The 25,876-nt window shown below is 46.8% G+C and overlaps 1 protein-coding gene across 4 annotated transcripts in view; it reads right to left on the minus strand.

The window, feature by feature from the left end:
- LOC138826367 (tyrosine-protein phosphatase non-receptor type 11) overlaps positions 1-23,764 on the minus strand; it is a 42,457-nt gene extending 18,693 nt beyond the window's left edge. For 3 of the 4 annotated variants that reach the window (XM_070021456.1, XM_070021453.1, XM_070021455.1), the window contains exons 1-6: positions 23,531-23,764; positions 7,217-7,339; positions 4,771-4,965; positions 2,928-3,120; positions 2,290-2,406; positions 205-318 (exon numbers count right to left, since the gene is read on the minus strand). In XM_070021456.1, coding sequence (XP_069877557.1) covers positions 205-318; positions 2,290-2,406; positions 2,928-3,120; positions 4,771-4,965; positions 7,217-7,339; positions 23,531-23,544 — 756 coding nt within the window. In that variant the 5' untranslated portion in view covers positions 23,545-23,764. The remainder of the gene's footprint in view (positions 1-204; positions 319-2,289; positions 2,407-2,927; positions 3,121-4,770; positions 4,966-7,216; positions 7,340-23,530) is intronic. The other variant, XM_070021457.1, reaches the window with a different exon arrangement.
- Between the last annotated feature and the right edge of the window lie 2,112 nt (positions 23,765-25,876).

Consider the following 25,876-nt stretch of genomic DNA (forward strand, 5'->3'; position numbering starts at 1 on the left):
GGAAGTGCTGGCTCCTCCATTCGACACAAACTGCCAACTCCTCTGTCTGAGGACAACGCCCTCTGTCCCTTAGCAGCCCTTCAGCTACTGGCTTCCAGCCAGTCACTGGCTGAATTAAGAAAGGATTGGATTCAGGTCTTTCAGATCAAATTCTAACACCTTATCCATTAAACGTCACATAAAACCAATTTCATAATAACTTACCTCAAACTCTTCCCAAAAGCCTTGCTTGACTTTATCTGTGGTCTCAGCTAACTTGCTCAATTCTCGAACTCGGCTTTCGATTTCGGCAGCATTAATCCGAGTCGTGTTGAGAGGCTGACCAAGTCCAACAGCGGGTAGGAGAGGAAGCAAACGTGTTTTAGAAAGGCATTCATGGGAGGGGGGTATAATTGGGTGGGGGGAGGGGGGAGGCTGGGAAGGGAGGTGAAGGGTAAACAAAGGAGGAGGCTGCAATGCTTGGTAAGAAATGTATGCATTATCCTGCCCATGTAATTGTAGCCCCTCTGTACAGTATGTTCTCAAAATAAAATTAAATTAAAAAAAAAAAAAGAAAGGCATTCATGTAAAAACAAAAAAATTCTGTTGGTAGTAACGAATACTACAGAGTAATGCACAATACAGTTGTTCAAAGGCAGTTTCACCTTCTTTTCTGTTCTCTCAGGAACTGGATCTTTTTTCCGTCTTAGCAAATAATTAACCCTGTTGTTACAAATTCAAACCTGGGTTTGAATTCACCTCAACATGACTTAGAAATGACACACTGTCAAAAACTTGGGAGATAACAACTCCAAAAGAGAACAAACGTGACCAATGAAAGGAAGCCAAGAGCGGATCTCTGAAGAAAATCTGGCCAAATACTGCCTTAGAAAATCTAGCCATACCAGGCACCAGTGGCTCATGCCTATAATTCTAGCTACTTAGAAGGCTGAGATCTGAGGGTCATGGTTGCAAGCCAGCCCAGGAGTAGAGGTGTAGCTCAAATGGCAGAGCACCAGCCTTGAGTGAAAAAGCCAAGCAATTGTATGAGACTCTGAGTTCCAGTACTGGAAAAAAGAAATCTAGCTAGATGTGGTGATTCACACCTGTAGCACCAGCATTTGGGGTGCTGAATCAGGAGAATAGAGAAGTTGATGAGACAAGCTTGAGCAAACTCAAGTTAAGTCTGAGCAACACACTGGATCCTGTCTCAAAGAGCCACGGGTAATTAAGTGTAAGCGTAGTACACAATTAAATGAGTAGGCCAACACTTGTGCAAAACTCCTTTAGCGGAGTCTTAGCATGTGCAATGACTTCAGTTAAATCCTCAACCCATTCCCCCACCCCCCCAAAAAACCCACAACTTTGTAAGCCCTTTTATGTAAATGGGTATATATGGGAATAATATAACACCTAGAATTTGTTTCCAAACACCACAAGTGGTATCCACTAAGTAGAGTAATAAGGAAACATTTGGAGCCAGGTGTCATAGCACACAACACACCTTTAACCGTAGCACTTAGGAGACAGAAGTAAGATGAGCACAAGTTCCAGACCAGTCTGAGCTATATAACATGACCCTGTGTGAAGGAGGAAGAAGAGGAGAAGAAGAAAGAAAGAGAAGCCAGGCACCGGTGGCTCACGTCTGTAATCCTAGCTACTCAAGAGGCTAAGATCTGAGGATCACAGTTCAAAGCCAGCTTGGGCAAGAAAGTCCATGAGACTCTTATCTCCAATAAACCATCAGAAAACTGGAAGTGGTGCTGTGGCTCTAGAGTACTAGCCTTGAGCTGAAGAGCTGAGGGACGTTGCCTAGGCCCAGAGTTCAAGCCCCACAACTGACAAAAAAAGAAAAAAAAAAAAGAGAAGGAAGGAAGGGAGGGAGGGAGGGAAGAACTGAATCCAAACTGAAGATGGATAATATATGTGGAAGCTGATACTCCTTCCTCTCCTTCTCCATTATAATACAGATCTTAAATATTGCCCAGGGGCCTATGTGTCAAACAGTTGGTCTGCAGCCTGTGGTGCTGCTGGGAAGTTAGGTCACTGGAAGCCAGCCCCTTCCTGTCTTCTTTACCACCAAGAGGTGAACAGGTTCCTCCTACCACGACTGTGTCTGCACAGGCCAAAAATGACAGGGCTAAGGGACCGAAGCCCCTGAAACCGTGAGCCAAAATCCCCTTCTCCTTACAAAACAGATTCTTTCAGGTGTCCTGTCACAGGCAGAAAGCTGACTGATACATTCTGCATGTATGGAAACTATCTGTATTTTTAAACTCTGAGGGGGAATAGAAGCTTCATTTTTCCAACCTGCTTGAGTTGTAGAACTGTGCCCAATGTCTCCACCATCGGATTCTTCTTGTAATGCTCCACCAGATCCGTCAAAGAATCAAACCGTTCTCCTCCACCAACATCATATTTCAGCTCCTTTTAAGACAAAAATGATGATGCTTGTCATGTTTATGTTACATCGCTGGTTTTCCCCATTCCCAGTCTTCAGTATATGGAAATGACAACAGAGGAATAATGAAGACAGGCTAGGGGTGTGTGTGTGTGTGTGTGTGTGTGTGTGTGTGTGTGTGTGTGTGTGTGTGTGTGTGTGTGTGTGTGTGTGTGTGTGTGTGTGTGTGTGTGTGTGTGTGTGTGTGTGTGTGTGTGTGTGTGTGTGTGTGTGTGTGTGTGTGTGTGTGTGTGTGTGTGTGTGTGTGTGTGTGTGTGTGTGTGTGTGATATTATTTGATATCGCTTGGTCTTAAGACCAGATCTTGTAGGGCAGAGGGTAACTCATGTACTCAGGTCTGAGTTAATCTGCCAGAATTACACTGAAAATAAAAACTGCAACAGTTCCAGAGTGATGAAGCGAGTGGGATAAACAATGAAGGAATAGAAGAACAAAGAAGCTGACTTTGGATGTCACAGCTCTGTCTTCCCGGAGCAGGGGCAGCTCACCTGGCAGCGAATCATGACATGGGTCACTTTAGACTTGCCATCGTTGCTCTCTCCCTTGTCATCACCGGTGCGCACAGAGAGAACAAAATCTCCAGGGTGGCTCTGGCTCTCCCGTACAAGGAAGCTGCCATGCTTTCCTTTCTCGGTCAGCAGTTTCTCGGCTTCTTTTCCAGAGAGGTGACCATGAAACCACCTAAATTTTTACAAAGAAAAATGAGCCAGGCAGCAGTAGCTCATGCCTGTAATCCTAGCTACTCAGGAGGATGAGATCTGAGGAGATACATGGTAGAAACAACAAAAAATATATAAACGAAATAAAAAATACATAAAAAAATAAACATTTGGTCTTGGTTTGGCCCTAGACAAAAAAGAATCTTCTTAACAAATTAACGCAAGCGATTCACATTTTTCCCTGATTTCCTATCTACACTTACTTTACCAGCCTCCAATTTGCTGTCCATGTCTTGAGTATTTACTGAGTTGTCATCTCAATCTTTAATGCACATAAAACTTGGGGTAGTGTTGAAGGATTTCACTGTGAGTATGCATTCCTATGCCCCCAAGCAGAGATGACATTTAAGTCTGAATGGAGCCCATAGAATCTGTATTTTAAACCATCATTCCAGAGCCCAGATAAAGGCCATCCAAAGTCATCCAAGGACAGACTTGAGACAGTACTGCTCTAAGTGACATGGAAACCATCTTGACAGCCATACTAATTTAGAGCTTTTTCCCTCAAGCTCCTCATAAGAAAGCAAGCTCATCATAGCAGCAATGCTAATGGCTGATCACTAAAGGAACAGACTGTATTTGTCTTCATCCACGCTCAGTTGAAGGAGTCGAATCTAAAAGCAAATCACGCCAAGTCACGGAGAGCCCTTTGTCTGAAGCTACAGTAGTAGCTGGAGAAACAAATTGTCATCAGTACATGACAGCACTGACATATGATGTGAGCCAGAAAAATGGACCTAAGACACAAAACATACAGACCAGAATTTATCCTGGGTCAGAAAGGGGAATGCAGAAGAAAAAAAAAAAAAAAAAAGCAATGCAATTGTGCATGTGAGCTAAACCCAGCTGTCAACTGCTGAAGGAAATCTCTAAAATAACACAATTCCCCATAGGCGAAGTCAGGCTCACTCCCACATGCATGGATGTAACACTGGAGGGATGGTGGGAAAGCTGCCCCTCTACACACTCTGCTCTCCCACTTCTAGACTCAAGCTGACATCTGCTGGTGGCGTGGCTGAACAACTGGCTGGAGCCGCAGAGACTGCTGCTGTTCTGGCAATCTTGATCGTTATGCTTTTCTATCATAAGCCCCACGAGTGATGGATCAATCTTAAAACTACAGCAGGTACAGCACAGGCAGTATATGTAGGATAGTACGAGGTCCCCAGAGAACGCCCATAAGTTCCACTGACTGGAGATCCCACAAGAAAAGAATGCCTTTCCAGACACCAGTGGCTCACACCTGTAATCCTAGCTACTTAGGAGGCTGAGATCTGAGGAACAAGGCTCAAAGCCAACCCAGACAGGGAAGTCTGAGAGACTCTCATCTCCAATTACCACCAAAATGCCAGAAGTGGAGCTGTGGCTCAAGTCATAGAGTGCTAACCTACCAAAAATGTTCATGGACTAGTTCCTAAGTTCAAGCCTCAGTATTACATCCTGTAATACTGTGGAAACAGTCACACTCACACACACACACACACACACACACACACACACACACACACACACACACACACACACACACACACACACACAGACCCCACAACACAGCTGCATAACACATGGCCCAGGAGAGCTGCAGACCACGTGGTCACTCACAGGTACTGACCGTTCAGAGGTAGGATCTGCACAGTTCAGCGGGTACTTGAGCTCGATCACATCTCCATTCTTCTCTTTCAGTTGCCCGTGATGTTCCATGTAGTACTGGACCAGCTCTGCCAGGGTGGCAAACTTCTCCCCTCCATAGAGGTCATAGTAGTCCCCTGTGTTCTGAATCTTGATGTGGGTGACAGCTCCATTTCTTCTACAATAGTCCATCAGAAAGGGGAAGAAGAAGTAATAAAGAGCCACACTAAAGACAACCCTGAGATACCACCTTACCCCAGTCAGAATGGCCCACATCCTCAAGTCAGCCAACGACAAATGCTGGAGGGGATGCGGAGAAAGAGGAACCCTATTACACTGCTGGTGGGAATGCACACTTAAACAACCACTTGGAAAGCAGTCTGGAGGGTCCTCAGAAAGCTAACTATTGACCGCCCTTATGACCCAGTCATACCACTTCTAGGCATCTATCCTGAACAACAGGAACCAGTATACAAGGACACATGTCCCTCCATGTTTATTGCAGCACTGTTCACAATAGCCAGGATATGGAAACAACCCAGATGTCCCACCACAGATGAATGGATCCAAAAACTGTGGTATCTATATACAATGGAATATTATGCAGCCATTAGAAAGGACAAAATAATGGCATTTGCAGGGAAATGGATGGAGCTAGAAGAAATCATGTTGAGGTAAGCCAAGTGCAAAGAGACAAACGGCACATGGTCTCCCTGATAAGTGGATGTTAAACCCAAAATGTTAGGTGATATGACAAAATTAACAGATTTAAGAAACAAAGGACTTCCACTCATCTGGTCAAATCACTACTAAATAACCCCATGCTGCTGATCACATGTATGGTATATATGTACACACCAGAGGGAAACCAGGAGGATGACACAGAACTAGATGGAATCAGGGAAAAACATACACCAGTGGGACCCATCAGCTGCACTGGCCATTGACCAAAATGAACTAAGCAACTCAATGGCAATTCAATGGGAGGGAGGGAACAAGTGGGAAAGAGGGAACAGCTGATGCTATGCAAAACAAAAGAAATGTACATATCACCCAATGTGGAAGAAGTAACTGTATGCATCACCATCCCACAATACTGTGAAATTTGGGAAATTATGTAACCAATTAATCACAATAAAAAATTTGGGGAAGAAAAAAAAAGAGCCACACTAGCCTAGCGCCAGTGCTCACACCTGTAATCCTATCTACCAGGAGGCTGAGATCTGAGGATCAAGGTTTGAAGCCAGGAAGGCAGGTTTGAAGGCAGGAAGGTCCATGAGACTCTTATCTCCAATTAGCTACCAAAAAAGTGATGAAAGGACAAAGGGTGAATAAATGCAGCAGTGGTACTCAGCAGACACTATGTGGAAAATGAACTTTATAACGTGTGGATAGGGAAGGGAGGAAAAAATTAGGAGAAAGCAAGAGAAGTGACATTGTCCAAACAGAAATGTACTCTTTACCTGGCTTATATAACTAACTACTCTGTACATCACCCTTAAAATAACAAAAAAAAATTTTTTTAAAGCCAGAAGTAGAGGTGTGGCTCAAGTGATAGAGCAGTAGCTTTGAGTACAAAAGCTCAGGGACAGGCTGGGAATGTGGCTTAGTGGTAGAATGCTTGCCCAGCATGCATGAAGCCCTGGGTTCAATTCCTTATCACCACATAAATAGCAAAAGCTGGAAGTGGTGCTGAGGCTCAGGTGGTGCTAGCCTTGAGCCTTGAGCAAAAGAAGCTCAGGGCAGGGCCCAGGCTCTGAGTTCAAGACCCAGGAAGGTAAATACGGAAAGTTTTTAAATAAACTGAAAACACTCCGACGTTCATGAGAAAGAGGGCAGGTAAACTTGTGTGTGGCCACCAGCAGACTGCTACAGCCATGAAGAAGCACTGGCATGGAAGTCAAGGTGCCAAAGTTTGCATGTCATCACTGAAGTACTTACATGGTTAGTCCGCACCTGGTACCAACACAGTCAGCACCAAAACATGCTCAGGAAGGACCTATGCCAACCTCTGGATGGTGGTTTACTCTCCGGAGAGATGAGCAGGGGAACAAAAGGGACCACAACTTCCTCACTGACTTTCTATTTCTTGACAAAGGAAAGTGATCTAAAGAAACCCTCAGAGAGGCCTTCCCCGGTAGAAATGTATGGCGGGAAGAGGAAGAGTGCAGAAGCCATGGTCAAGAAGCGTGGGGCTGGGCCGCAACCTTGCTTTGCCTTCTGCATCTTCAGCAGTTGCTCAGACATAAGGACGTGCACCTTGGCACCCGTTCGGCTGAGTTTCTGGGGCTCTCACTGCAGCGGGCACAGGGAGCCTGTGATGGGCCAGTCAGTGTCCTGCAAGGCGCCTCTGCAGAGGGGCAGGCCACAGCTGGCCAGGTGTGGCCCCAATTCCCAATGCTTAGGAGTCTCTTCTCCTTCCGACTTACCTAACGGAAAGCGTGAAGTCTCCAGGGTTACTTTTACTGGGCCTTGCCAAAAAGCTGCCATCAACTCCTCTGGTCAACAGTAGATTTTCTGCCTCCACGCCAGTAATGTTTGGGTGAAACCATCTGGAAAAGGAGAAATGCAATGGGAGGCAAAGGGTTCCTGCTTTCCATTCATCATGGCTAAGCTACCCTGAGTAGAACATTTTTTCTTTTTTCTTTCTTTCTTTTTTTTTTTTTTTTTTGTAAAACTGGGGACTGAACTCAAGATTCAACCTTGCTAGGCAAGTGCTCTACCACTTCAGCAATGCCCTCAGCCAAGCAAATAATTATTTAATAGTTTTTATCAGACACACACACACACACACACACACACGCACACACACACACCCCTTGCGGTACTTAGGATTGAACTCGGGGCCTTAAGCTCATTAAGCAGGTGCTTTACAACTTGAGCCATGCTGCCAGCCCAGTTAACATTCTATCCTGAATCCTACTTAGCCTGATAATGTTGGTATCACCCAAATCCTCTGTCACCTGTTTGTTTATCTGTTGTCATTCTTTCTTTTCCAATTTGTCTCTTTTTTTTTTGCCAGTCCTGGGGCTTGAACTCTGCCAGGGCTCTGTTCCTCAGCTGCTTTAGCTCAAGGTTAGCGCTCTACCACTTGAGCTACTCCCAGCTTTTTCTGAGTAGTTTAATGGAGATGAGTCTCATAGAGCTGAGTGCAGGTAGCTCATGCCTATAATCCTAGCTGCTCCAGAGGCTGAGATCTGAGGATCACAATTTAAGGCCAGTGTAGGCAGGAAAGTCCCTGTGAGACTCATCTCCAATTAACCACTCAAAAACCAGAAGTGGCACTGTGGCTCAAGTGGTAGGTAGAGTGCTAGCTTTGGGCACAAAGAAGCCCAGGGACAGAGCCCAGGCCCCAAGTTCTAGCTCTACAATGGGGTTGGGGGGGAATGCCACCTGACTAAGTCAAAAGCTGGGATTCTCATTCCTTTTTTGGGAGGGGGGCGGTCAGTCATGCAGCTTGAACTCGGCTTGGGCACTGCCACAGAGCCACTTCAGGTTTTCTAGTGGTTTATTGGAGATAAGAGTCTCTCGGACTTTCCTGCCCAGGCTGGCTTTGAACCACATTCCTCAGATCTCAGCCTCCTGAGTAGCTAGGATTACAGGCATGAGCCACCAGAGCCCGGCTCTCAACCCAATATTACTGACAGCTTAAGTTTAATCTCATAGATACCAGTGTGTTTTCAACTTTTTTTGCTTTTTGTCTCTTTTCCTACTCAGCTGCTTGGGTTATTTATTTATGTCAGACGTGAGACCTGAACTCTGGGCCTGGGCGCTGTCTCTCAGCTCTTCAGTTCAAGGCTAGTGCTCTACCACTCGAGCCACATTGCCACTTTCAGCTTTTTCTGCTTATGTGGTGTTGAGGAATCGAACCCAGGGCCTCATGCATGCAAGACAAGCACTCTACCACTGAGCCACCTTCCCAGCTCTTGCTTGGGTGATTTAACAGGTGGACATCCTGTTCCTAATTCTAATAGGTTCCTAATTATTTTTAATTTATAATGATGGATATCTTGTAGCATTTCAAAAGTGTCATTAAGCCTATAATTACTGGGTTACTGAAGGGAAAGATTTTGTCTCCTCCTTATGGCAAGTGCAGAAATCCCAGCTATAGTACTCTCTCGAGGCCTACCCCATTATCAGCCTTCATAAACCACACACCATAGGCTCAGCACTCACACTTTAAACACAGAACCCAGCCTGGTCCCACATCTACCATGGATCTGCTCCCAGACAATTACAGATGTCATTTCTGAGTTTTCTTTTTTGGGAGGAGTGGGGGGGGGGGCTGTTTTTGTTGTTTGGTTTTTATTTTGTGCTAGGGCTTGAACTCAGGAGTTGGCTTTTCCACTTAAGTCACAGCTCTAACTCCAGCTTTTCCATGGTTAATTGGAGATCAGAGTCTCATAGGTATTTCTGCCCAGTCTGGCTTTAAACCAGAATACTCAGATCTCAGCCTTCTGAGTAGCTAGGATATAAGTGTGAGCCATCAGGATCTGGCAATATCTTGTTTTTGAGCTAGGGTCTCATTAGATTCAAGACCTAGGTTGGTCTTGAACTCCTGATCTTAAGTGATTCTCCTGCTTTGGGCTCCTAAGTGCTAGGACTACAGGCATGTGCCCTGCACCTAACTTTAAAACATCCTTTGTTGAGGATGGGGATGGAACGCAGGGAAATAGCTATCTCAGGGACGCATTCAATCACTGGACTAGTCCCTGCAGCCCCTAAATTTTAATCTTTTTATTTTATTGCCAAACTGCCCTCAAAAGAAAACACAAATGGCAGGTGAAGTCCCATTCTCCCTCACTGTTGCCAACACTGCACATATTATCAAATTTCATCATCTCTGTCTATCTGATTAATGGAAAATGGTAGCACTCAGGTGCATTTCTTTGTAAGAATGACATCTTTCATGTTCTCAAACAGTTTATTTTCCCTTTCTGAGTTGTCAATGCAGCAATGCTCATTTCCTTTCTCTTTTTTCTTTATTAGCATGTAGGAACTCTTGGCATAACCGAAAAGCTCATCCACCCCTTGTTATAAGCATGGCAAATATTTGTCTTAGCTTTTTCCTCCCGTTTTTACTGTGGGTTTGGTGTTGGTGTTTTCCATAGAAGGTCATCTTGGTGAGGTTAAATTTATCAAAGTTTCCACTGGGCCTCTGGATTTCCTGCCCTGCTTAGATAACAATCTATACTAACAATCTATACCACCGTGGCGTGATGCAAGTAAATTACTACATGTAAAATGTGTAGCCCAAACCACCCTTCAGAGGGTCGTATTTAGAGCTAGGAATTTTGCTGTTAGCCAGAGGAAAATACTATGCTTTGAGTAAAGTCCTAGACTCTACCTGGGTACGGCAAGATGGTGCCCTTACTGATTTTCACACTCCCGTTGAGATTTCTCAAACTGGGCACTTGCGGCCTTTGCACTTGCCCGTCCTTTACAGCCCACAGCCCATCCCACCTTCTCACTCACCCACACAGCCCTTGGGCCTTGGCAGCCATGCCCAATCACAGACTTCCACACTGCCACGTTGAAGGTTTGACAGGCGGCCCCACGAGGACAGGGGACAGGTCTATTTCCTCCCCAGCAAGCCCTGAGCCCCCGGCCAAGGGCTGACCCAGCAGTTTCTTAATGAATACCCGGAGCTCGAAGTGAAGGGCGAGCAGCCAGTCAACCGCCTTTGCCTCTCCCTCACCGTCGGCATCCGCCACAGCTGGCCGCTCAGTTGGGAAGAGGCCATCTTCTTTTCAATCCCAGCAGCTTTCCAGGTGCTGGGATTCCAGCCACGAGCCACTGTGCCCAGCCCCAACAGCTCTTTGCTTGACAGAATCAAATAGTGGGTGTTTCTGGGTCAGTTACTTCCTGAATTTATGGAGCAGAAGAGGGAATTTTCCCCCACTGTGTGCTACTAGATAATTTTTTTGGGGGGGAGGGGGGGGTCAGTCATGGGGCCTGAACTCTGGGCCTGGGCACTGTCCTTCAGCTCTTCAACTCAAGGCTAAGTGCTCTACCACTTGAGCCACAGCGCCACTTTTGGCTTTTTCTGCTTATGGGGTGCTGAGGTATCAAACCCAGGGCCTCATGCTTGCAAGGCAAGCACTGAGCCACCTTCCCAGCCCTACTGCAGGATTTTAACAGGAATTTTGACAGTGAGTATCTAAGGACCCTGTGCATCATAGGCCAAATGCCTGCCTCTAGACTCCCACATTTGGAAATGCCAAATTTAAGTTAACACCAATGGGGAGAAGGACTTCCTCCTCTTCCCACTCTCCATCTTCACCATGCCAGTACCCTGACGGCATTTCTCCCAGGCCAGCCCCATGAAACCCCCCACAGGTGAAGGAAAGTGCAGGTCATCGTGGAAACCTGTGAAGACTTAAAATGGCAGGTGCTCAGGTTCTCCCTACATAACCAGCTGAAGCTGACCACAGCGAGCGGCCCATCGGCACACCCCATGGACAGCAACGGAGCTTTCTGCTTCTTCTGACAAACCTGGGAAATTCCATCAAAGCCACAAACATATCTGTGAGGGTCAGCATGCTACCAGGGCCACAGACACTGACTAGTTTTAAGCTTTAATATCTATTAAGTGTGCTTAACAACAACTGTATACACATATACAAATGTACATTTATATATGGACACATGTCAAATATATATCTATATCTATATATGTATCACATGTTCGAGATTCTATTTCTCTTCAGAAAAAGCCAGCAAGCATTCATGTTTCAAAGAAATAATATGCATTTTCACTTAGTAACACGAGTTGCGTTTTACAAACACTAAATAAACCTAGGTATCATAGCATAAAAACCACAAGCTGCTAGATCATCATCTCTTCCTAATTGAAACATGGAGAAGAAGACACAGTTCTACATGGTCTCAAAGAGTAATTTAGTTTGGTGAGAAACATTTCAATGTGTGTAAAAAATATTTGTACTATGTATTTTTTAAGCTACTACTGTAGCTTAAAAAACCGTGAAAGTAAAAAAAAAAAAATGTAAAAGTTTCTAAGCAGGTGCCAGTGGCTCACATTTGTAATCCTAAACAGATGAGAACTGAGGATCATGGTTTGAAGCCAGACCAGGTAAGAAAGTACTTGAGACTTATCTCTAATTAATCACCAAAAGGCCACAAATGGAGCTGTGGCTCAAGTGGTAGAATGCCAGTCTTGAGTGAAAAAGCCAACAGTGTGAGGCCCTGAGTTAAAGTCCCAGTACCAGCATTTAAAAAGAAAAAAAAAAGCCAGGCGCTGGTGGTTTACACCGGTAATCCTTGCCACTCAGAAGGCTGAGCTCTGAGGATCACAGTTTGAAGCCAACCCAGGCAAGAAAGTCTAGGAGTCTCTTCTCTCCAATTAACCACCAGAAAACTGGAAGTGGAGCTGTGGCTCAAAGTGGGAGAGCACCAGCCTTGAGTAAAAAGTTCAGGGACAGCGCCCAGGCCCTGATTTCAAGTCCAATGACAGAAACAAATAAGGAGGGAGGGAGGAAGAAAGAAAAAGAATGGAAGGAAGGAAGGAGAGAGAGAGAGAAAGGAAGGAAGGAAGGAAGGAAAGAAGGAAGGAAGGAAGGAAGGAAGGAAGGAAGGAAGGAAGGAAAGAAAGAGGGCTGGGAAGGTGGCTCAGTGGTAGAGAGCTTGCCTGGCATTCATGAGACCCTGGGTTCAATTTCTTAGCACTATATAAGCAGGAAAAGCCAGAACTGGCACTGTGGCTCAAGTGATAGTGCTCGCCTTGAGCTGAAGAGCTGAGGGACAGCGCCCAGGCCCAGAGTTCAGGCCCTATGACTAATTAAAAAGAGAGAGAGGAGGGAAGGAGGAAGGGAAGGAAGGAGGGAAAATGAAAAAGAAAACCAGCAACAATGAACTCAGCCTTTCAAGCATTATACTCTGCCACTATTTTGCAAGGTGGGACTCAGAACTCAGCTGCCCCTCTACTGTAAGCAGCATGGTTGCCTTGGCTTGCTGTCTCCATCCTGGGTGTGGGAGACACTGTCGAAGCAGCTTTGTCTCATCTCTTAAATGAGGCCCACTGAGCACCACCTCCACCCATCAGCAGAATCAGCGGAGGGAGATAAGGCAGGGGTGGTCTCTTCACCCTTTTATTAAATAAAGTGCATTATTTCATTTACAACTCATAATTACACCTATCCTGTTATTAAAAGCAGACAAGTGAGTGGTATTTTGAAGAGACCTTAGTAACCAGCATTTAGACACTGGCTAGACAGACTAAGGGCTTAATAAGCATTAGTTTCCACTGTTATCATTATTGTTATTACTGGTGGATGCCACACAGGATAGACTGTTCTTGTGCATACTTATGATAGTTTTCCATACACCTTTGGCTGTGTCTGTCACTTAAATTATACTGCCCTTCATGTTTGTTGTCAGTAATAGGGTTTGGGAATGGAGGTGTGGCTCAGTTGGTAGAGCACCAAACAATTAGGGAAAGTGTCAGTCCTAGCCTCGAACAACAACAAAAAGGTAGCTGGGCCCTGGTAGCTCCTGGCTATAATCCTAACTACTCAGGAGGCTGAGACATGAGGATCCCGGTTCAAAGCCAGCTTGGGCAGGAAAGTCCATGAGACTCTTATTGAGCTGTGGCTTAAAGTGGTAGAGCACTGGTCTTAACAGTTTAGTGGCAGTTCCCCGGCCCTGAGATCAAGCCTCACAACCAACCAAAACAAACAAATAAAAAAAGTAATGTGCTTGCTCAATTTGCTTGCTCTGCTGAAGCTCTACCACTTGAATCATGGCTCCAGCTTGCTTTTTGCTGATTATTTTGAAGATATGGTCTCATAGACTTTTCTGCCCAGTCTGGCTTCAAAAGGATCCTCAGATCTCGCCTCTTGAGTAGCTAGGATGACAGGCATGAGCCACTGACACCTAGTCAGGCTGAATGCATGTTGAGGGGAAAGAAGGGTAAAAGGCAAGGGGGAGGCTGGGGTGGAGCTCAGTGGTGCAGAGGGTGGGAGCATGTGTGAAGCCCTGGTTTCAATCCCCAGGGCAGCCCAGACATTTATGAAGACACTCTTGCTCGTTCTAATACCTGTCACACCTGCCGGTCCTCAACGATCTCTTCTAACCTGCCCACTTCTAACATTGTTCACATTTACTAAAGACCTCTGATCATAATATGGCCCAAGTGGGTAACATCCACTCCACAGAAAGACACACAAACACACCACTAGCACCACCGGCACCACCAGCACATGTGAAAAAGAGCCTCACACCTAAAACTGCCTTCAGGAACAACTATCACACATAAGCCCGTGAGTGTGAAGAAGCAGCAGGCACACTATCTGTAAGAGTTCACAATTAAAACTGTTCACAGAGAAATCACAAGACAGCCTAGATCCCTGAATGGAGATGGGGGGGGTGGGGCGGCGGGGAATGCAGGAGGCCTGGGGCTCCACCCTCAACACTGTAAAACATAAAATAAATAAAAACAAATCCGCCCTTGAGTGGTAAACACAGATTCTAAAAAGGCTAGAAACTTTCTAAAAACCCTGCTGAAACCCAAATACAGTGAAGCTGAGTGTTTTGTTCGGTCTCTGCACACCGCCCCCCCCACCCCCCCCAGCGATGTGCGAGTACAAGCCAACAATTTCAGGAACTTCTTGTCAAAGCTGCTGTACTAAGAAAAGGGCTTAAATTAAGGGTCCAAAATCTAATATCAGTTTCTTGCCTACATTTCAAGTGATCGTGGTTATATGCTCCAGAAAAATTACTCTTTGTCATTCAGGCAAATGTTATAATTTGGTTACTTTCTACAGATTCTAAAGCTTTACCTCTCTTTTCTATTTAAATCTTACTATACTATAGGAAAAGGATAAATTGCTGGAAATCAGCAGCTCCTGCCTGTAATCTGATCTCCTCTAGGCAGAGTGAGATCTGCTCACAGTTCAAAGCCAGCCTAGGCAGGAGAGTCTGTGAAGACTTTTTTTTTTTTTTTGGTTGGTCGTGGGCCTTGAACTCTGGGCCTTAGCGCTGTCCCTCAGCTCTTCAGCTCAAGGCTAGCACCCTACCACTTGAGCTACAGCACCACTTCCGGTTTTCCAGTGGTTTATTGAAGATAAGAGTTTCATGGATTTTCCTGCCAGGGCTGGCTTTGAACCGAGATCCTCAGATCTCAGCCTCCTGAGTACCTAGGATTGCAGGTGTGAGCCACCGGCACCCCGCTGTGAAGACTCCTATCTTCAATTAACCACCAAAAAGCTGGAAGTAGAACTGTGGCTCAAGTAGTAGAGTGTTAGCCTTGAGCAAAAAAACTAAGGGACAGTACCTAAGTCCTGAGTTCAAGCCCCAATACTGGCACCCAAAAAATAAATAATTAATTAAATAAATTATGAACAGCAGTCATCAGGGACATACACTGTGAGTAAGAAGCTACAAAAAAAGTTGTGGAGGGCTGGGGACGTGGCTTAGTGGTACAGTGCTTGCCTGGCATGCATGAAGCCCTGGGTTCGATTTCTCAGCTAAAGGCAGAAGTGGTGCTATGCTTAAGTGGTAGAGTACTAGCCTAGCGCCAAAGCAGCTCAGGGACAGTGTCCAGGCCCTGAGTTCAAGCCTCAAGATTGGCAAAAAAAAAAAAAAAAAAAAAAAGTGTGGAAGCAGCTCTTTAGTGGATGCAGTTATGTCTTTAGAAATCACTGCCTTCTCATGGTTTCTCCTTGATCAGCATCTCTTCTCTAATGATTAGGTAATGAAGAAAACCGCCTCCCAAAATGGCTCTGCACAAACTTCTGCTGCCCTGATGCAAAGCCCCCCACCCCCGGCACCCCTACGCCCTCCTGCCTCCTCAGCCCTGCCCCAGCACCAGGATATTTTTAAATCCATCAGCTCACATCAGCTCATGCCACTCCCCGATCACATCCTTCTATGGTTTTGTCCTGATCTTAAAATACAATCCACACTCCTCCCCATGGTGCACTTGACACTGAAGACCTTAAGAGCCCCTGCACAGGGCTGGGCGTGTAGCTCAGTGGTAGAGGGTGTGCTGCTTGCTGTACATACCGATGCCCTAGCTTCCATCCTCGGAACAAAAAGGAAAAAAAGAAAATTGCACCACAGCCACCTCCTCAGGCGCAGAGCTCGCGCGCTTGCTCCCTTGCACTTTACATTCCCCAAGAACTCCCCACCTCGGAACTCACACACACGCCGCTTCCTAAGCCTCACAACACCCAGTGGCATCACCAGGCCTGTCACTGAGTTATCTGTCTCACAATTAGTCTTCAATGAGCCAGATGTAACAGTGCAGGTCTATTGTCTCAGCACTGGGGAGAACACAGGAAGATACTGAGTTTAAGGCACAGTAAGACCATGTCTCAAAATAAATGACTGTATGCATAAATGAATGAATGCCTAGCTCGTGTGTTTCCTTATAACTGTAATAAGCTGTCTATCTGTATCTTATGCACTAATACATTTCAGGTTTCACTAATACGAATCAGGTTGCAGCCTGATTAGTAACAATCAAACCCAATCCATGCTGGTATGTAGTCTGTCTCCATTCAAACTCAGTGCTCCTTGCAAACAAGGATAGAGAGATCCTCTTATTACAGCAATACCAAGAATCACAGCACTGTATGTTTACTGAATGCACACAGCCCTCCCAAAAATCCTAGCAATAAACTGGGCTGCACTTTAGGGCAGGGATCCCAAACCCTGCTGTGATCCACCACTCCCACGGGGCCTGCAGAACCTCAGTATTTGCCCTGCTTTTCCTTAAAAGCCTTACATGGCAAGTGCCTTCTGTGCTTCCCAAAGGAAAGAGGAGTGCGCTCAGTGTGTCCCTATTGTTCTGTAGCTCCCTAACAAAGGGCCTTAAGGCCTGCTAGTAACAATTACCAAAGGCTGGCTCTGCTTTCCCAGGGCCCCCATTAACCAGGCAGGAGAAGATCTTAGCAGCAGCCTCTGTACTTGAGCAATGCTGGCCCCAAACTTGGCCTTATGTCAGGACACGACATTAATAAAGAAAACCCAGTTTCCACTGGAAAAGCTCTTATTTTTTCAGCTTTTCAGCAGGGCGAGTTTATTTACTCCCACAGGAGATAAACAAACATGGCCGCCAGGGAAAGCCTGGGACAAAATGTACTTGACCTGCAACAGATAAACCAAAAGTCTGAGAAAAAGCTCAATGTTGCCCTTGAAACTCAAATCGCCACTGGGGTCTTCCTGGGATGACAGCAACTGTAAAGCAGGAATCCCACGCTGAAGGCACACTGGAGAACACTGGCAGAGCAGGGCACAGAAACAATCTTAAAACCTATACTCATGTGTTAATTACTGAATACATAAACCCTACAGACACTAATCCCAGCTACTCAGGAGGCAAAGATTGAGAGGACTGCAACTGGAGGCTAGCAGATTAGCAAGACCTCATTAATCTCAACCAATTAAAAAGCTAGGTGTGGTGGCATGCACCTGTCACCCCAGCTATGCAGGAAGCATAAATAGAAGGATCTTGAGGTGGTTCAGACAAAAATGCAGGGTCCTCTCCCCAAAACCTAAGCATACCAAAGGGCTGAGATGTGGCTCAAGAGGTAAAGCACCAGTGTAGCAAGCTGGACGCCCAGAGTTCAACTCTCAGAACAAAAAGAACAAAAAACAGGCCCAAAGGAACTGCTGTGATAAGCAAAAAGCTTGTCAAATAAAGATCTGCTCACAAGATTACCTCCTCAGAGACCTTCCCTAAACTCCACAGCATAACTAATAGCAGCCAGGCATGGTAGCATAACTGCTTTAATCTCAATACTTTGGAGGTGGAGACAAGGAGGACAAAAATACTTGTGAGACAGCCTTAACTAGTGACTTAGAATATTGTCCAAAATACATAGGAAGAACCTGTCTCAAAAAAAAAAAAAAAAAGACCCACATACGTACACCCATGCACATGCAAAAAGAAAACATCTGAAGCTTTAGTTTAATCTAAGATGTATTAAAGCATGAACCATACAAGAAGAAATTGGCAAACTAGACTTTTAATTTAAAAACTTCCTGAAGCTTTTGTACGATGGGTTTTTGTTTTTGCTTTTTGAGCAGGGGCTTACAAATGAAGGAAGAGTGGGTAAATACAGCCATTATATTCAATGTATGTTATATGAAAGTTGAGGGTAGGGATGGAACTGGGAAAATTGGGGAAGAATGGTGGGTTGACTGATCAAGATATTTTGTGCTCATACTCTGATTTGTGTAGTTAAACCCCTTTGGATGGGCTGGGAAGGTAGCTCAGTAGTAGAATGCTTGCCTTGCATGCATGAGGCCCTGGATTCGAGTTCTCAGCAATACATAAGCAGGAAAAGCCAGAAGTGGCACTGTGGCCCAAGTGGTAGAGCACTAGCCTTGACCTGAAGAGCTGAGGGACAATGCCCAGATCCAGAGTTCAGGTACCAGGACACTCTCTCTCTCTCTCTCTCTCTCTCTCTCTCTCTCTCTCTCTCTCACACACACACACACACACACACACACAAATAACCTTTGGAGCTGGGAATGTGGCTTAATGCTAGAGTGCTCACCTACCATGCATGAAGCACTGGGTTCAATTCCTCAGTACCACATAAACAGAAAAAGCTGGAAGTGGCACTTTGGCTCAGGTGATAGAGTACTAGCCTTGAGCAAAGGAAGCTCAGGGACAGTGTCCAGGTCCTGAGTTCAAGCCCCAGGACTGGCACAAAAAAAAAAAAAAAAAAAAAAAAAACAAAAAACCTTTGTATAACTACTTAAATTTTAAAACTTTTGCTCATCAAAATACAGTTAAAGAAAAATGAAAAGACAAGCCGCAGAGGAGAAAATATTTGCACTTACGATAAGATTACACAAAAATTAGAACAGTCCATATGGAACTCTCAAATCTCAATAGTAAGAAAATAAATAACTAACCGGGTATGAGTGGCTCACGCCTGTAATCCTAGCTACTCAGGAGGCTGAGATCTGAGGATCACCATTCAAAGCCAGCCTCGACAGGAAACTCTGTGAGACTCTTTATCTCCAATAAACCACCAGAAAAACTGGAAGTGTCACTGTGGCTCAAGTGGTAGAGTGCTAGCCTTGAGCTGAAGAGCTGAGGGACAGTGCCCAGGCCCAGAGTTCAAGCCCCACAACCGACAAAAAAAAAAAAAAGAAAGAAAGAAAGAAAATAACTAAATGAATATAGACAAAAGGTTGTTTTTTTTTTTTGGGGGGGGGTGGTCATGAGGTCTGAACTCTGGGCCTGGGCACTGTCCCTCAGCTCTTCAGCTCAAGGCTAGCGCTCTACCACTTGAGCCACAGGGCCACTTCTGGCTTTTTCTGCTTATGTGGTGCTGAGGAATCAAACCCAGGGCCTCATGCATGCAAGGCAAGCACTCTACCACTGAGCCATATTCCTAGCCCCTAGACAAAAGATTTGAGCAGAAACATTACCAAAGAAAGTATAGGGGCTGGGAAGGTGGCTCAGTGGTAGAGCACTTGTCTTGCATGCCTCAGGCCCTGGGTTCAATTCCTCAGCACCACATAAGCAAAAAGAAAAAAGCCGGAAGTGGCGCTGTGGCTCAAGTGGTAGAGTGCTAGCCTTGAGCTGAGGAGCTGAGGGACAGTGCCCAGGCCCAGAGTTCAGGCCCCACGACCGGACCCAAAAAAAAGAAAAAAAAAAGTATAGAAGTGGTAAACTAACATATGAAAAGATAATCATCACTATTAGTGATTAAGAAAAATACAAAATAAAACCGCAATGGAATCAGACAACAAATGCACTAGAATGGGTGAAAAACAAAAAAGTCTGATTAAACCAAGTGTTGGCAAGGAAGTATATACACTGTGAAACTCATAGACAAGGAAAGAAACGAGGGGAACAATTTCTGAAAAAGTGAAATGCATGTACTATTCCACTAGTAGATACTGACAGAGAAATAAAGCCACACACCCACGCAAACACCTACCCACAAGCACCTAAGCTATCACCTGACACCTCCCTACCCCCACCCACCCCCAAGGATGGATCTCAGCACAAGTATGCCGAACTTAAAGTTAGACCAAGGTGAGCATCAGTGATTCAGGGGTTAATTCTAGCTGTTTAGGAGGCCGAGAACTGAAGACCACAGTTTGAAGCCAGCCTGGGCAGGAAAAGTCTTTGAGATTCTTTTTTGTTTGTTTGTTTTGTTTTTGGTCAGTTGTGGGCTTGAACTCTGGGCCTAGGCCCTGTCCCTGCGCTCTTCAACTCTTCAGCTCAAGGCGAGCGCTCTACTGCTAGAACAGCACCACTTCTGGTTTTCTAGTGGTTTATTGCAGATAAGTCTCAAGGACTTTCCTGCCCAGGTTGGCTTTGAACCGCAATTCTCAGATCTCAGCTTCCTGAGTAGCTAGGATTACAGGCCTGAGCCACCAGTGCCCGGCTTAGTCTTTGAGATTCTTTTTTTTTTGGGGGGGGGGGTTCGGTCGTGGGGCCTGAACTCTGGGCCTGGGCACTGTCCCTCAGCTCTTCAGCTCAAGGCAAGCGCTCTACCACTGAGCCACCTTCCCAGCCCCAGTCTTTGAGATTCTTATCTCCAATTAACCACCAAAAAGCCCAAAGTATGAGTTGTGGCTCAAGTGGTAGAGTGTCAACCTTGAGTGAAAAAGCTAAATGATGGGCTGGGAAGGTGGCACAGTGGTAGAGTGCCTGCCTTGCATGTATGAGGCTCTGGGTTCAATTCCTCAGCACCACATAAGCAGAAAAGGCTGGAGTGTGCTGTGGCTCAAGTGGTAGAGTGCTAGCCTTGAGCTGAAAGGCTGAGGAACAGCATCCAGGCCCAGAGTTCTGGCCCCATGACCAGCAAAAAAAAAAAAGGAAAAAAAGAAAAAGCTAAAGGACAGCACTTGAGCTTTCAAAGATCAAGCCCAGTATTGGCATTATTTAAAAAAAAAAAAAAATAGGTCAAAAAAGTGGGGGAGGACACAGATCTAGCTCCATGTATGTAAAATTCCAGAAAACAAAATCCAGTCTATAGCAAAAGAAAGTGGACCAGCAGCTGCCTAAAAAGGAGAGATTACCGAGCCCAGAGTTCAAGCCCCAAGACCAACAACAACAACAAAAAGAGAGATTATAAGATTCATAAGGGATGAGTCTGATGTTTCATTATCACCAGTGGTAATGGTTTCACAACTGCACACAGCTGCATACATACATCAAATCTTATCAGAATGTACAAATATATGCAATTTATTACACATCATTTTATTATATATCATTTGTATATCAATAAAGCTTATTTTAAAAAAAAGACAGGGCTGGGAATGTGGCTTAGTGGTAGAGAGCTTGCCTAGCATGCATGAAGCCCTGGGTCCCCTTCCTCAGTACCACATACACAGAAAATGCCTGCAATGGCACTGTGACTCAAATGATAGAGTGCTAGCCTTGAGCAAAAAAAGCTCAGGGACAGTGCTCAGGCCCTGAGTTCAAGCCCCACAAGGGGGGGGGGGGGGTTGGAGGAGAACCAGGCGTGAAAGTTAATGCTACCTGTAATCCCAGCACTCAGGAGACCAAGGTTGGAAAAATCCTAAATTCAAGGCCACCCTAAACTACATACCAAAAAGACTCTGTCCAAAAAGAAAGCACACACACACACACACAATAGAAGTTTACAACCTAAAAATATATAATCTCCCATTACATGTTATGTTCCACAGCCTCGCTTCTTAGGTGACACATGCCTCTTTTCTTTAACAGTGAGTGAGATTTATCCTTCCGTGAGCCAGCCGAAGGAACGACTCCTTGTCAAGCTTCATCATCACCACTTGCCACTCTGGCTGTGCCCACACCTCCCAGCTCCTAAACTAACAAGCTGGACAATGTCGTGTCTATTCCTGCTCAGCTCCTTCTCCCTCCTCCCCAGCCTTTTTGTCGTTGAAAGCAGCAGATCCTTACTTGTCTGGAAGAGCAGACGCGTGGAACAAAAGGCCCAATGACTATTTGACAGATTAAAGAACAGACAACGGTTTTATTTAAAAGCTCCCTAAAGAATTCGAGCCTTTGAGGCCATACACTGTTCTGGTGAAATGCAGCTATATATTACCCTGATCTGCAAAGCCCTGGCCAAGAGACCTGTCCAAGTCACTCACTTCCTAAGACTTCTCAATTTTCTTTTTCATCCCCCCCCCTTTTTTTTTTGTTCCAGATCCATGAGTGGATAACACGGCGGTATGTTTTGAGAGACTCCTAATATTCTGAAAAGTGTCTAAATAACATAGCCCCAACAGCTGGAGATTGTTTTTCAGATATCTATGGCAGTGACTATAAACTGGACAATTATGGAAAAGAATGAACAATGGGGCTGGGCAAAGGGATGTGTGCCTGACATCCCAGCTATTCAGAGGGTGAGATAGGGAGGCTGGTGGTTCCAGGCCAGCCCAGGCACGAAAGTTCACCAGACCCCCCATTTCAACACAAAAAGTTGGGCCTGGTGGTGCCTGCTTGTCATCCCAGCTACAGAGGAAATGAACATTTGAGACCCTATCTCAAAACAACCACAACAAAAAGGGATCGAGTGGTTCAGCATCTAGATGGCGAGCAGGAGGACACTTGGAATGCAAACCCTAGTACCAACGGCCCCCCTCAAAAAACAAAAAACAACAAAAAAAAGGACAATGGATCCTATGTGTCAGTGTTGACACAAAAGATCAGCATCAAACTAGAGGTCAAACCGGTACTTAGCAACAAAGTTACAACTTGCAAACGATTAGCAATAGTTACAAAACAATAATGGCAACAGGGTAATTAACCTGGGGCAGGGGGTGCAGGCACCACCATTTACTAGCTGAGTGACGTCAGGCCAGTTTACTTCTAAACCTCAGTTTGCTCAACTGTAGAGTGGGAGAGTAGGCCTCAAAGGATCGTTGTGAGGGGGGCTAACCATTAGTGACGAACCGTGTGCGTGCCTCGACTTCCAGAGGTTCCCGTGACGCCTCTGACTCTCATCGGCACCTCGCTTTCAAAGCCTCAGTTTCCACATCCGTAAAACCCAACCGCGGCCGTCAGTTACCTGTCTTAGGAGGTTGTAGCCCCGGAGTAACTCGATAAAGCTCCCGTCCCCTCCCGCCTCCCGAAGCGAAGACGGCGGAGGAAGGAAATACTCGTAGTGGCTGCAGATACCGTCAGTTTTTCCATTTCTGGCACGTGAGGAACGGGGAGGAAAAGGACACGCAAGGGGACATTCAAAGGATCAGGGGGTCCCGGGCGAAGTCCCCAAGTGCAGGGCGGCGGGCGAGGGGAAGGGGGCGCCCGGGGCGGCTGGCAGGGCTGCGGCCCGAGGCCCGGGCCGGCGACCCACGGAGCGAGCGGGTTTATTTCGGAATCTCCATGAGGCAATTCTCATGAGGCAATGGGTCAGGAATGCGGCGCCGGGCCGGGCCGCCGGCGTCCGCGGTCCCCGGGGCGCCCCTACCTGCCCCCCGCGTCCCGACAGGCGTCCCCGGGGCCGCGGGAGCCGGAACTCGGGGAGGCAGGAAATGAATGGGGACCCGCGGGGAGGGGACGCGGAGGGCCAGGCCGCCCCCCGAGGCCGGGAGGCCGAGAACGGGCGGGTGGGGAAGCCCGACCCCCCCCCGCCCCGCACACACACACACACACACATGCACACGCACACACGCGCACACGCACACACGCACACGCACGGCAGCCGGGACCGAGCCCGGAGCCCGGCCGGGCGCCCCCACCGGGCGGGGCCGAGCGAAGGCGACGCGGGCCGGGCCGAGGCCCCGCCGGGCCCCTCGGGGCTCCTCACCTCCGCGATGTCATGTTCCTCCCGCCCTCCGGCTCCGCGGCGGGCCCGCTCCGCGCTCAGGCTCCGCGGGGCCCCGTCACATCAGGCTGGCCCCGAAAGGAAGCCGGCTCGGGACCGGACGGGGGGGGGGGCGGCGTTGGAGGGGGCAGAGCCGGCCGGCCGCGCGCAGACCCCCCCCTCCAGACCTGGGGGATCCCGGACTCTGTGCAGCCGCCCCCCGAGCCCGGCTCGCTCCTCCCCCCCTCCTCCACCTCCTCCTGCCCCCCGCCCCTCGGCGGCGGCGCCCTCGTGACGTCACCTCGCGCGACGCCCGCCGCCACTTCCTGCTTCCGGTCTGCCTGGGCTCGGGACGGCCGCTCCCGCCGCTCCCGCGGACCGGGCCGCGGGTGGTGCGGGATAGCGGGGTCGCCGCCGTCACCGGTTCCCCCGAGACCCCCGCGGCTTCCTCCGTTGGTCTTCGGGCTGCCGCAGGGTGGTGGCTTGCGCTCGGTCGCAGCCCCGCCACCCGCTCCATTCCCTTCCCCGCGCGCGCTGCCGAGCCGGGCGTCGTGGTTCTCGCGTCTCACGGGCCCTGGGCTGCTCTAGTGATTGCGTGAGCGCGGGAAAGTTGCGTACTTTGCTGAGCCTCGGGTTCCCCCTTGCCTTGCTGCCCGTGAAAATTAAAATAGTAATTGTACCGATGGGATTATTCTGTAATAATGTATAATGCTCAGGACTGGGCCTGGCCTGTGTAGTAAGTGCTCTATAAGTTTTATTTGTTCTTGAAGCTAGATGTCTGCGGAGCGTTTTCTACTTGTGAGGCTCTGTTTTGGACAATAGGGTTATAACGGTGAACAACAACAACAAAAACCGCTTGAGATATGCCTCTAAATCTTGCTGTGGTTATTTTTGAGAATCTCACTTTACCGTTAGACGTGTAGTCCCCTCCTGTGTATGCTTCCTGCGGTAGATGGGATGACAGGTATGTGCCATTGCACCAGCTCTTCCGGTTGAGATGGGGAGGTATCTCATGAACTTTCTGCCTAAACTGGCAAATCGTGATCCTTGGATCTCAGCCTCCTGAGTGGCTAGATTGCAGACATGAAACAACACACCAGGTTTGTCTTTTCTTTAGAGCCTTCTAGATCTCACACTCAGGTTTTTCTTTTCTTTGTATTCCTTTATGTGGCATATATGTACACTCGTGCTTATTTCATACATATATGAATATATTCATATGAATATATTCGGGCTGGAAATGTGGCTTCGTGGTAGAATGCTTGCCTACCAATCATAAAGCCCTGGGTTCAATTCTCGGTACCACATAAACAGAAAAGGCCAGAAGCATTGTGGCAAGTGGTAGAGTGCTAGCCTTGAGCACAGAGAAGCTCAGGGACAGTGCCCAGCCCCTAAATTCAAGTCCCAGGACTGGCAAAAAAAATATATGTATTCATGTGAATATATATTCATATTTATATATGGATATAAATGAATATATATATTCATATTTGCATGAACCGTGGGCCTGGGCACACTCTCTTAGCTTGTTTGCTCGACTGGTGCTCTACCTATTGAGCCACAGCTCCACTTCTGGCTTTTTGGTGGTTAATTGGAGACTTTTCTGCCCAGGCTGGCTTCAAACTGATCCTCAGATCTCAGCCTCTTGAATAGCTAGGATTATGGACACTCACCATCAGTGCCTAGCTTCTCTAGGCTTCCTTGCTCACAGCTGGTGTTACCACTGAGTCACGCCTCTAGTCCCACATTTTCTTGGATACTTGAAGACAGCAGACTTTTCTGCCTGGCTGGCTTGGAACCAGAATCCTCCAGGACACAAACTCCTGAGTACCATGATTTCAGCTGTGAGCCACCAGCACCCAGCTCATTTGCATCTTCCCCAAAGTAAACTATAAGCTCTTCGAATGCAGACCCCCCATTACCCTCCCAGATTTTCCTACACTATATTCTGTATGAATCAAACCTTGTCATTCCCATGATCCAGAAGTAGGCTCGAAGACGTTAGCATTTATTTGAAATCCTCCATTCACTCATGAGGTTCTCTAGACATGGCCCTTGATAACACCCTCATATAATCTAGCAGTTTCCAAGGCTTTTTCCTATTTTTTACATACCAACCATCCAAAATGTAGTTCTTTAGGATTATGGTTTACAAACCTTTTTCCACCTGGTACTGGGGCTTGAACTCAGGGCCTGGCCACTGTCCTTGAGCCTCTCTGTGTTCAAGGCTAGTGCTCTACCACTTGAGCCACAGCACTACTTCGGCTTTTTCTGTTTAAGTGGTACTGAAATATCAAACCCAGGACTTCATGCATGCTAGGTAAGCACTCTACCACTAAGCCACATTCC

Source organism: Dipodomys merriami, unplaced genomic scaffold, assembly GCF_024711535.1.
Source record: "Dipodomys merriami isolate MVZ:Mamm:240054 unplaced genomic scaffold, mDipMer1.0.p SCAF_142, whole genome shotgun sequence".
Classification (NCBI taxonomy): Eukaryota; Metazoa; Chordata; class Mammalia; order Rodentia; family Heteromyidae; genus Dipodomys; species Dipodomys merriami.